This window comes from Octopus bimaculoides, chromosome 12 (genome assembly GCF_046866305.1).
Source record: "Octopus bimaculoides isolate indiv1 chromosome 12, ASM4686630v1, whole genome shotgun sequence".
Taxonomy (NCBI): Eukaryota; Metazoa; Mollusca; class Cephalopoda; order Octopoda; family Octopodidae; genus Octopus; species Octopus bimaculoides.
In genome coordinates this window covers 56,125,051-56,138,662 of record NC_142939.1, presented here as the reverse complement: position 1 = coordinate 56,138,662, position 13,612 = coordinate 56,125,051, and the positions used below count along the sequence as shown (strand labels likewise).

At 34.0% G+C, this 13,612-nt stretch overlaps 1 protein-coding gene across 1 annotated transcript in view; it reads left to right on the top strand.

The window, feature by feature from the left end:
• LOC106870137 (neuropeptide receptor 15) overlaps positions 1-12,892 on the top strand; it is a 188,752-nt gene extending 175,860 nt beyond the window's left edge. Inside the window, exon 2 of the mRNA XM_014916128.3 lies at positions 9,652-12,892. Coding sequence (XP_014771614.2) covers positions 9,652-10,378 — 727 coding nt within the window. The 3' untranslated portion in view covers positions 10,379-12,892. The remainder of the gene's footprint in view (positions 1-9,651) is intronic.
• The last annotated feature ends 720 nt before the right edge of the window (positions 12,893-13,612 follow it).

The window sequence follows — 13,612 nt, the reverse complement described above, 5'->3', positions numbered from 1 at the left end:
TTTAACTGGTTATTAAACATCATTATTTAAAGCCTACCTCTACTCCTGATTTTATAGACAATTACTCCTATTAACTGACTACTCCTAATGTCTCATTTCCTCTATGGGATACCTAGGATAATATCTATAACCATACATAGCCATGAGCAGTCAACTCACTCTTGTCCTTTATTTGAAATAGACACAGGCTTCTAGTCTCAGATTTAGTAGATGACATAGAGATAAATGGATTAGAAATGGATCACAATACTTACAACCCTATAACCCCACTATGCTCCATGCGATTCTTAGAAGTTGTAGTCTATTCTTAGCTACAATAGCGACAACATGTCTTTCCTCCATCTTCTTACTCTTTTAAAATACTTATTAAAAAATTATGTTAATCTGTCCTACTTGTTAAAATTCAATTTATTTATGCATTGTTCAATTAAATGGAACCTCTTGAAACTGTCATATTGCATTACTACTTGATGTACTGTTGCTTATTTTGATTTTATATATGTGTGTGTGTGCATGCGTGCGCGGTAAGGTATATATATATATATATATATATATATATATATATATATATATATATAGGTAAATGGATCCCTTTCTTTTACACGTTCAAATATTAACTTTCTTAAAACGTGTCCCTACTGTCCTGTTTTCGTTCTCTTCGTGTTCATTGGTTTCACAATACAGCACTTCTTACAATGTAATGTATGAAGCAGAAATTATTTTCAAAATAATTACTTCTTGTATATTAATAGTTTCTCGAGACAAGCTAATGACTAAACTCTAGAATCGAACCACGAGAAATTTCAGCCAGACGTTTAAATACTAAACGTCTTGAAGCTAGTTAAATATACAACTTAAAACTTACTGTATTGAAATATGAGATGTCTCCAGGGAAGACTGGAGAAACACGGATTAACTGCTGCCAAACCATTTGTTCTCGATACGGAATTATTTCCCCTAATACTCCAAGTAGATACAAATCTATCCCAACCAAGGTTTCTAAACACATAAAAGTAATGTTCGTACAAAGCCAACAAAATACTCAAGCAAACATTATCATACAACATTTACAACTGCCGTCCAAAAATGATAAATGATTTTACACTAAAATTGAAATAATGACGATAACAGCGAAGATATAAACACATTGTATCGTTGTTAACTCCTTTCACAAGCCCGGAAGCATATCCAGAGTATATGTATATAAGTAGACTTTCAATCACAATAGTAGACGCAAAAGTAACGTGATCCAAAAATGTCCCAAATTTCTGCGACGAGACATGAAGATTTTTAAAGACACGTTCACTTAAATGAAAGGTTTAATATAACACACGACATTAGCGTAGCAATATACCAAACATTCAAGGTATATAGTTCGAACCATAATGTAGAACAACCAACATTTTCTAATTATGCTCAAATCATGATACGGTGAGATTCTTACCGACACAGTACGGGTTTATGTGTGTTTGTGTATAAGTGAGTAGGTGTCATTCTGTGTGTGTGTGTGTGTGTGTGTGTGTGTGTGTGTGTGTGTAAGGATGAATGTAAGTAAAGTAAATGTGTGTCTTTGTATATATTGAAATATTGTATATGTACGAAGATAAGAACTGCTAAGTTACAATCTGGTTGGTTGAATATTGCATATGTCGAGAGTGTCAAATTTTACGTCCGGCAGATGTCAATATTTAGAAAGAAGAAAAGAAATTCAGCAAAGCAAGGTGTTTGCTACCCGTTCGGCTGGTGAAGAAGGAGATTTAAAATCAAGATTAACACTACCCTTCGAGGTACAATTTTTCTTGGGTAGAGATGGTAGTGGTGGTGGTGGTGGTGGTGGCAGAGAAATTCAATTTAGTTACGACAAAGCGTAGGTTCAGAAATTTTGTATTCAAATGGAGTAATAGAAGTGAGGCGAGAATCTCTTGCAATTTTCTCCTCAGTACTTTCTTGGCGAATTGTAAGAATTATTTTATGTATATCTATCTATCTATCTATCTATCTATCTATCTATCTATCTATCTATTGCGTATGTATATATATATATATATATATATATATATATATATATATATATATATATATATATATATATGTATATCTCGAAACAAACCGATCATCCCTTCTCGCTTTTTCTACAAGGGATTCTAAGCTAATACACGAAGAAGGAATCTGCAAAATCGATAATTGTCGGTAGGAAAAAGAAAATAGTTTCAAACTATGATTGTAAGCATTCGTTTTCGCCTTCAGAAATTCCGGAAGTATCGGCAAAATATTTGCTAGAACCCATTGTAATACATAGTTAACTGATTCTCTGAAGTGTGGTTAAAAAAGCTTGTGTTGATTCTTCACGAACGAGCAGCTCATGTAGAAAAGATTTGTACATGAAACGTACTCACCAATACTTGTCTGACAATGAAATAATTATCTTTTATTGGAAGACATGTTCGTTCGAAAGCAAAAATTGGAAAACTGGTTTGAGTATGAAAACAAAGTCGTCATTGATTTTCACAGACTTAGAAACACCAATAATACAAATTTGTACCACTATACAAGTTCGAATTACAAAAGGAAATAAAACATCATAAAACAACATAAACACAACTTAGACATAATGACATCTTTAATATTAATCAAAAACTATATACCAACAACTATGATATTTAAGTAAACGCTAGAAATACCATATTAGATACATTTAATATCATACATGACAATAGAACTCGAGGTCAAACTTTAGATTAGTTACCTACTAGCCGCTCGAATAATCTTATTATCTGACGCTACTTGCAGTGATCTTTAAATTCATTATAAACGACACCAGATAAATTATTTTGAAGCGGGTATCTCTTCTAGTAACTAAATATTACACAAACTTCGTAAAATTACAATGTGCAGTATGAGTCGATATCGACGAATATTGCTGCCTTTTTTAATATATGCAGAGTCAATGTGAATATTAAACACGTTGCTCTCATGAGTTAAATTTTGACCGTTGAACTTTCACTTCATCTACACTTTAGTTATTCATTTATTTATCGGTTTGCATGGTTGTCAACGAATTTACTTCAACATTGCGTTATGTTAGAGTATTAATTCGATCATTAAACATTATTTGTGGAAGAATCTTTGGCGTAAAACTAAACATGACAGGAAAAGTGATCTCAATAATGAAACTAATACCTTACTACCTACTTCATTTTCCTATTGTCTAGTGAAGTGCATTGCAATTTCCCCTAACTATAAGTGCATGGTAAATCGACAATTGAAGTCGTGAAGTTTAAAGCTTTTACGATTGCCAGGCGATTAATGAATTGCATTCGCCATTAATAGCTTACTTATTTCATTACATATATGTAGTATGATGATGAGAAGAAACTTTTAATTTAAATGTCTGTAATATATTATTAGTGATATTTAGTAGCTTTCACTTATGCTCGCTCCGATTTACGAGTTCATTCTATACTTTCATCTATGCTACAGTAAATATTCATGTAATTCTTGCATATTCTCTTTGTAAGTGTAGAATGTGTGTTTCTAATATATGTTCACATATTCTATTTTTAGTAAAGGTATTCTAAGGGTGATAGGTTTAAACCAGATTTTATACTCTGGTTCAATGCTGCCGGTACATATTAATAAATTGAAACTTCGATATAAAGTTTATGAAATTAAAACTGTAATAGAAGTTACTATTATATATTCAATATACATATATTTGTAACCTTGGCTGCAGTTTTATTACAATATACACAACAAACATAATTCAATTATTATAAATGTGTGCATGTGAGTGTATATTTACAAATATATGCATACATATGTATATATATATATATATATATATATATATATATATATATATATATATATATACAAACATACATGCACAAACAAATATATATGTACAGATGGCTATATATATATATGTGTGTGTGTGTGTGTGTGTGTGTGTGTGTGGTGGAGGGGTGGTGGATACAATGAGGGATGTGGAGTTGGTGATGAAAGGACAGGTGTGGTAACGGGGTCTGGAGGAAGGGGAGGATCCGGTGTGGGCTGGAGAGGAGGGAAGGGAGCTATGAACCAGTAGGTCGTGTAGGTTACGAGCGCGTTTGCAGGAGGGCAAAGGCGTGTTGGGGAAAATAGGGAGGGTGGTGGGATCTACCTGGAGGTGACGGAAGGCTCGCAGGATCTTCCGACGAAGGGGTAGAGTGGAGGAGTAGAAAAAGAAAGGAAAGGGTAAGCGGTTGGGAGATTGGTGTGAGGAAGGGAAGAAGACAGTAGTGTGATCGATTTGACTAGCGCAGGTAAGGGCAGATTGGAAGGGTATCCGCGACGCATGAACAATATGTATATATATATATATATATATATATATATATATATATATATATATATATATATATATATATATATATATATATATATATATATGCTTATGTGTGCGTGGTTATGTATTTGTGTTTGTCCTTTGCCACCACTTGACAACCGGTGTCACTTTGTTTATATCCCCATAAATTACGACCCTACTTTAAATACTAAGTAATGGGAGGATATTTGTTCGACTAAACGACTTAAGGTCCCAGCATGGCCGCAGTCTAATGACTGAAACATGCAAAAGATAGCCTTGACTGATATCTATATGTTCTCTAGTTTATTATTGGAGCTAGTGGCTGAGAATGCGTCGTTTATATAGCTCGCCAAGTTTTAATACAATCATTAAAATAGTCATAACGCAAGAAAACCGCACTTGCGTAAGGGGATTATAATGGAATCTTCTCGAAGACAATATTTGAGTGGTGATATAGTTTATCGATGCTGGAATGATGGAAGACAAGGCTAACCTTGACGGGGTTTTAATTCAGAAGGCAAAACGTTTCCTGACCGGGCCTGAAATGTTTTGGGGAAGTGGGCTAGTTGATTACGTTGACCGCAGTGCTATGCTGGTATTTATTTCTCCGATCCGGATGTATGACGGGCTAATCGACCTACTCAAGTGTCATTTTTTCTGACACTTGAGATCTGCCAGTCCATCGCTTTCATATTTATTTTTTTACCTCAAACAAGCAAAACACCTGAAATTTCGAGAAAAGCTAATTTTGTACCTCGACCTTGACACTATTATATCTTCCCTTATTTTTCGGCTTTGCCGCGGCGAAAGGAAAATTTATGATTTGAAAATAAAACGTAAAGACTAAAAATAAAATACTACAAAGCACTTTATCCCACGCGCTAAAGATTCTGGCAATTTACCGTTTTATTAACGCTGTTAACACCCATCACTCTTTTCACGCTGACATTGTTGTCGTTGAAGTCACAAATGTATACATTACCATTATCTATTTAGCTTCTAACATTCTCATTAACATTGTTCACATAAGTGTTGAGGTTTTTCGATGTTAATCTTGGAATTATATATGCAATTGAAATAATTGTTATTCCTTGAAAATTTGCATTTTCTTTCTCTGTTCTCCTCTGAGGGTGGAAGTTTGATACCACCTTTATAGTAATCTTATGAAATTGTCACCACCATAACTATGTCGGATTTTAAATGAGTGTCTTGAAGGCAACCTCAAATAACTGTTAACAACATTTATTACTGTAAATGCTAAATATAACATGATAATTACGTTTCCTATGTCATACATTACGGAGAGAGGAATTTAGTGAATGGAGTTGACGGGAGCAGGAAGTATGTCAAAGTCGAATCTAGCATAATTGTAATTCAAGTCGTAGAGTAACGTTACAAAATATTAAATTTAACGTTTTGCTGATATCACTTTCACTGAGCCGGTAGATTTAAAACTATGTTTGTTTCAAGTTTAAGGTAGCGAGTTAGCAGAATCGTGAGCATGCCGGGAAAAATGCTTAGTTGCATTTTTGCTGTCTTTACATTCTGAGTTCAAATTCTACTGAGCTCAACTTTGCCTTTCATCCATCTCGGGATCGAAAAAATAAGTGCAGCTGAACAGTAAGATCAATGAAATCGCCTTAACTTCTCCCCTTGAAATTGTTGAACTTGTGCTAAAATTTGAAGTCAATATTTGTTTCAAGTTTTGACACAAAATCAGCAATTTTGAGGAGGTGAGATCGACTTTGCCTTTCATCCATTCTGGATCGATAAATTAAGTACCAGTTACGTACTGGGGTCGATCTAATCGACCGGTCCCTTGACCCCAAATTTCAGGCCTTGTGCCTAGAGTAGAAAAGAATATTGAAATTTTGAGCTGTAGTGTATAATTTTTGCTGATTTCAATCAGTGGACTAAGACTAGACAGACACATCGTGTTTAAAGTTGTAGTCCTTTCTATAATCGTCAATCCTTATGGAATTGACTCGGGACTGAAAATAGGAAGTGAATTCGCGCAGCAATTGAACTCAGAACACAAGCAGACGTAACAGTGGATATAATTAAATATCAACATTTCTTTTGCTGCGTTACAAAAACAAATGAATCCACTATATATATTTTTTCATTTTCCAAAATGCAATGAAACGGTTTCATTAATTTCGGAAGCACATGAATGAATATCATGTCTTCTTCGCTTTCTTCATACACACAAACCTTTGACCTTGTGTTATGTTGAATAGTTCGCACAGAGTTAAATATATTGGCAAATCTTATACGTGACTCTGGTTTCATTTTCCTACAATGACTGCACAAAGTGTGAGAAACAACACTAACTTTCCATTGCAGTGTATATTAAAAGGATTCATGCCAATACATGAATTATATACGTATAACTATTTCGCATTTTGATAAAGAAGAAAAGCAATATCACATCTGAAAGATCTTAGTACTAAATCGGCATGAACACATTTCCACGATGTTTATAATCTATAGACCATGTTCTCTTCCACGTTATCGCTATAACCTGAAACAACAATTTATACAGTTTTTATAATCAAATATATATAGATCTTATTAAGTTATCCTCCTTCATTGAATCCTCATATCTTCATTCATCCGATGTTCTGTTCAAGCTTTATCAAATAAGAATAACATACCCTAATAAAATATATTGTTTTTACATAGTTTATACATTATAGTCAAAGACAAAGACACACGCGAACACTTGTGCAGTTGCGTACATTTTATACGTGTAAAGGCTTCTCGCTTTATATCTCTAACTGCACACACAAAAACTCTCTCTCTCTCTCTCACACACACACACACACACATACACACACACACACACACACACACACACACACACACACACACACACACACACACACACACACATATATATATATATTCATTACACCATTATTTAACGTCCATCTGCATCATATTTATCGATGTATACAGAGGGAGAGAGACAGAGAGCGAGAGAGAATGTGGAAGAGGCAAAAAGATTGAGCAGACAGACACTCGCATATATATGCATGTACATAGATCTGTATAGATATATGTTGATATAAAATATCTATATATAGATATGCTAGGCATATATTTTGAAATATATATGTGCGTATGTATATACATGTATTAAAAAGGAAAACAAAACCGAAGCGGGACAAGTTTATCAGATCATTTTGAATATTTTAATTAAAGTAATATGCATATATAATATGGGTAGCTAAGTCGTGATTTTAGAACCTAACAGTAAATACACATACGTTACTAAAATGAACACGAGTTAGCATGGTTTCAAATTCCGCTGAAGCCGACTTCGTCTTTCATCCTTTCGGCGTCGATGAAATAAGTGCCAGTCGAGCACTGGGGTCGATGTAATCGATTTAACTGCTCTTGGGCAAGAGGATAAAATACTATACCTTTCTACCCAGCTATGTCAAGCGTTTGTGATAGGATCATCAAACTAGTATGATGCCAAGCTCGAAACCACGGCCTATACATCTGATCGTGGCTAGTTGAGAGAACAAGCTGAGATCTCCATGTAGTGGACTGAACGTAGGGCAATCCAGTCCCATCTAGTATATGCAGGCGTCGTTGTGTCATAGGCTCCGAGTTCATTCCCACTGTCTGTCATTTTGAGCAAATCTCTTCTAGTATAGCCTCGGGCCGACGAAAGGCTTGTGAGTGGATTTGGAAGACGAAAAATGAAAGCAGCCCGTCTTATATATATATATATATATATATATATATATATGTGTGTGTGTGTGTGTGTGTGTGTGTGTGTGTGTGTGTGTGTGTGTGTGCATTTGTTTCTGTGTTTGTCACACCCACCACCGCTTAACAAGTATTGGTGTATTCACGTCCCCCGCAACTTTGTTGCTGTTCGGCAAGTAACATCGATTAAATATGTACCAGGCTTTAAGGAATGGCTCTGTCGCGGCATGGCCGCAGTCTAATGAGTGAAACGAGTAAAAGATTATATATATATATATATATTTCTGCGTATACTTATATGTACATGTGATTGTGTGTGTATGAAACTAAGTTTCAGTATTTATGTAAATATTCAATTTGAAAGGCGTTTAAACATGACAATTGAGAAATCCTTAATCACGACACAGACTTATTATCAGTTGAATCCACTTTCTATAGACAACAAGCGTCCCGTTCTACTTCCGTTAACAATACTTGTACTTCTGTATTCAGCTCCACTCCAATCGTGAAACCATATTATGTTCTTTTTGAACAAGAGCTTATTAAACTATATGCTATTCATTTGCCGTAACTTAAAAAATATATTAACATCGAGACAAGTCTTTCATTTTTACCATGAATTTTGTTGTGTAATATAAATTTGTATACTATCAGGCCGTCTATGGGGTATCACACTGAATATACTCTTGTACACGAATGAAAACAATATTTCTGGTGCCAACTACATACGTTCTCCAATATTCCTATAGTAAATAACAAGTAAATGTGTTTGTTTATATTATCGAACCATTTTAAGCGAAGTTAGTCACTCGAAGGTTTTGGATTATTCAAGTGAAACTGAAAACAGGCTATTGTGTAAGCGGGGTGATTGTTCTGGATCAATGCCGTTGTTATACTGATTTTATCGAGCAATTTTCCGCACATGTTGACTAGTTTTCTCTGTCTGATAAAAATATAAGGAACAGGAATAATTGTATAATAAGAAATTTAATTCCCAACCTCATGGTACAGGTTCGGTTTACCATTTATGGCACCCTGCACAAGTGTCTTCTACAATTCAACTATATCCCCCGTGCCGTAGAAAGCCTTTTGAGTGGATTTCGTAGACGGGTAGACAGAAGTTGAAAGAAGCCTATCGTATAAATACACACACACACACACACACACACACACACACACACACTTCTGTGTGTACGTGCGTATTTGTGTGTTGTCCTCCATAGCGACTTGACATCAGCTGTTGGTTTGTTTGCATCCCCGTAACCTGTCTAACTCAATAATAATAATAATAATCATAATAATAATAATAATAATAATAATAATAATAACAACAGCAATAATAATAATAAGTAGCAATAAATATGTAAGTCGTGTTCATTTTTGTCGAAACCACATTCATTTACACGTGAAAATTTAGCAACACATAGAAAGGAAATGAATTGGGTTGTATAAAAGACTTGATGTGTTTTGTCTTAATTGTAGTGGAGTGTGATTTCATAATATTTTCGAATGAATCATGTATTACTATTAATTAAATGTTAAATTTGTAACATATGTTTCTTGTTTCTTTTTATTTTCAGATTTATAGCCATTGTATATCCCATCAAGGCTCATATTCTCTGCAGCAAGAAGAAAGTTATCCTAACAATAGTTTGTATCTGGCCAATAGCGCTCATTTGCGGGTTACCAACCGTGATTTTCAATGGTCTTTTGTTTGGACATTCGAAATTGATATTTTGCACACTGATGTTTCCAAAACCTTATGACATAATGTACAGGGTGCTCTACAAATACACTGAAGCTTTCTTATACTTTTACTTTCCAATAGGCATACAAATTGTATTGTATTCCATAATCGCCCGCCGACTGTTCGTCAGCGCAAAAGAATTAACAACACGATTCCAGATGCGAACTGAAAATAATCGTAAATCTGAAAAATCTCATGAAGCCGTCAAAGCCAGGAGGGGAGTTGTGAAAATGTTAATGGCTTGTGTAATTATTTATGTGCTCAGCTATCTTCCACCACAAGTTCTTCTCTTTTATAATACCTTTGCTGTTAAAAAATTCGAGAGTACTTGGTCGTACAGAGTTTTCTCTATAAGCCTGTCATATATAAATTCGGCAGCAAATCCAGTGCTTTATAGTATATTTAGCCAGAACTTTCGCAAGAAATTCCGCATTTCGCTTTGCTACCTCTGCACAAAATTAGGAGATGGTATTTATCGCAGACAGCGGTCAGATTCTTTCGATTCTCACATGACATCACGACCAGTCAGTAGTCTAAAAACTTCAACATCGAAACTTTGAAAGATGAGAAAAAAAAATCAAAAGAAAAGACATATGCCGATGATTCAAATCATATAAAAACAAAATTTTAATATTTTAAATGAAATATATTGAAGAATCAACGTGAACGATAGGAGAAAATATTGTATTATATAATAACACCATGAGTACGTACCTCACCATTATTCATGTGCACGTAATGTATTCTATCCATGTGCAGTGTTAACTTCCCGTTTATGAATACCTACTCATTCTACAGATCATGTACTAACTACGACATCATCTTGAACTAGGTTTTTTATTGTTTAAATACGACTCGTTTTGGTGGTTGAAACAGCAAGGACTAAATTTAAGAACAGCATATACTTTCGTCCTACCATGTTCAGAGTTAAAATCCTCCAATTTTAATTTCATCTCTTGGAGGTTGGGTTTCGAAACAATAATTCCCAGCAGTATCCTGAAACCAGTTCTGCAGACTATATCATTCCTCGACAAATCACACACACACACACACGCACACACACACACACACACACACACACACACACACACACACACACACACACACACACACACACAAAACACACACACACACACACACACACACAGACACACACACACACACACACACACACACACACACACACACACACACACACACACATATATATATATATATATATATATATGTTCCTGCCTTTGGTTCTGTCTTCAGTTATAAATTCTTAATTGAAAAATATTCTATTAAATACATTTGGAATAAAAATACACTTCAAGACATCGATGTAACATGGGAAGCATGGAGGATTAAATCGATTTCTGGAATTAGCAGCATTGGAACTCATTCAACAATCATCGATAATTCCTTGAGATAATTACGCATATAACCATCAACCAGGTACAAAATCAAATCAAGAATATATTTTTAATGATTGCATTGGAGTGTATACATTTTTCATTTAAAATTTCCATTATAGATTTCGTTTCATTTAAACAAAAATGAAACGACAGAAAAGACTGCAGCGTAAACACTGTGCTATTTCGTTTACATAGTGGTGCATACTACGTTCAAATCCCGCTGGAGTTCATTTTGTTTTCATAATCCGGCATCGATAAAATAATTACCTGCTATGAACTGGAGTCGTTTTATTCAATTATAAGCTTTTCCACAGGAGAGCCGTGGCATAGTGCCAAAGTTATAAGCCACTTTGCTTAAACAGTACCATTTCAACCGACATTGAAAAGACATTATTTAAGATATATGTGATTAATGCATATTTATAATATATGATTGTACGAAGTATTGGAACGTTTTACAGTATTTCTGTTGTTTATATTGTCGAATATTATAAGGACTTGTTGGTTTATGATCTCTGTATTTTCTAACTGTATGATATACTGATATGTAAATATTTATTGATCTAATGAGTTTAGTGATTGACTAAGCTCGTGAGCTAGTTTAATTTAATTGCTGATTCCTCTGTTGACATAATGTTTTTAGTAATTAGTGCTAATATCTTCCATTAAATGATGTGTATGTGATTGGTGTTGTGCTGTTCGGGAAGTCTGGTTGCATATAACGAAAGAAAAATAAATATGTTTTCACGGAACGAACATCAAAAATAGCACAATTCTATATACATGAAAGCGACCGTGTATCAACATAATCTAACATACAGCCGCTGTAGCAACACCAACTACTTCTACTGCTGCTATACTACTACTACTACTACTACTACTACTACTACTACTTGTGTATCCAACATATGAACTTGTTAGTGAGGAAAAGATATTACCAATCATTTTCACGTCTTCCAATATTATTCATGCGTCTCTTATCTGTTTCCTTTTCTGATTTAATTGCCATTCACTCATTCATATTTTGTTTAATAAATATACGAAAGATTTGAAGATGATTCAGTGGTTTGCCGGAATAGGGTACAAGCTGGCTTTAAAATTCTTACAAATTTCATATTTGTTATTTAGTTTCGTAACTTATATATCACTGGGATTTTAGCTATAATCAGACGAAATATTATAGACTATAGTATATATATATATATATATATATATATATATATATATATATATATATATATATATATATATATATATATACAGACCTGTATGTGGGAGTGTGTGTGTGCATGTATGTGTCTGTTGTGTTAGTTTGTGAAACTTATGCCATCTCATCTCTGAGTTTCACAATACCAACTATTCGTATGATTGAAGTAGGAGAGCAATATGATCATAAATTATGTAAGCAAAATAAGTAACATACACATCGAAATATGAAAAGTCAACATTATGCAGAGATTTCATTGGTTGCAGAAAAGAACGTTAGAAAATGCGTCATACATTCAACTATTTAATTATTACTTGGTATCCTCCTCTATTCACGTGCAAAATCATGTGGTTTTCGTGTCTTCAGTATCATATGTAAAAAAATAAAAAATAATAATAAATAAATAAACAAAACAAATAACACGTAAGCAAAAGGGGCGGCTATTGTTAATAAAGTTTAATGTTAATGGATGCTTGTATGTATTTTCTCTCTTTTTTTTAAATGTTTGCTTTTCAGAATATTTCATATCCATTATATAGAAATAGAAAATGTTTTAGAGAAATAGAAAATAAATGTCTGAAGTTTTGCAAGAAACAAGAATGCACCTGTCATCAAGATTCAGAATACCCGTTCTTTTCTTTGAAATTGTAAGAAATATAATAGAGTAGCCCCCGTTAAATATTTGGGTGAGGGCATATTTTCTGAAAATACACACTCGAGTCTATAGCTGATGATATTAACCTATGAGATCCCCATTTATTAAAGTAGTGAAGTGATACGTAAATGTGTAAGATGTTGCAAAGATCTTATTTTAAAGTGATTTTTTAGTAAACCCTACATAGCTGTGTGTTTCACCGTTATTCACAAGGACCTGTATCTCGATTAAACTTAGAGGCATACATATCTTCTGTAAAGAGCAGAAATAGAAAATGTTGCTGTTCCATAGCAAAGAGGTTTGCGTGTTCGTACAGCAAATGTTGCCGCTGTTGACATGGACTAGGGAGCAGTAAAGTTTGTGATCAAACTGTAGCATGGGTTAAGTTGTGCATTCTACAGAAAATGCATACTTATAAAGGTTAAGGAAATTGAAAATTGAAACAGAGATTAGATATGATGTGCTATTTAGGAAAAATTATTTCCAAGGAAACCATCTAATTGGACATTTTCTTTACTGAATTACGTTGCTTATG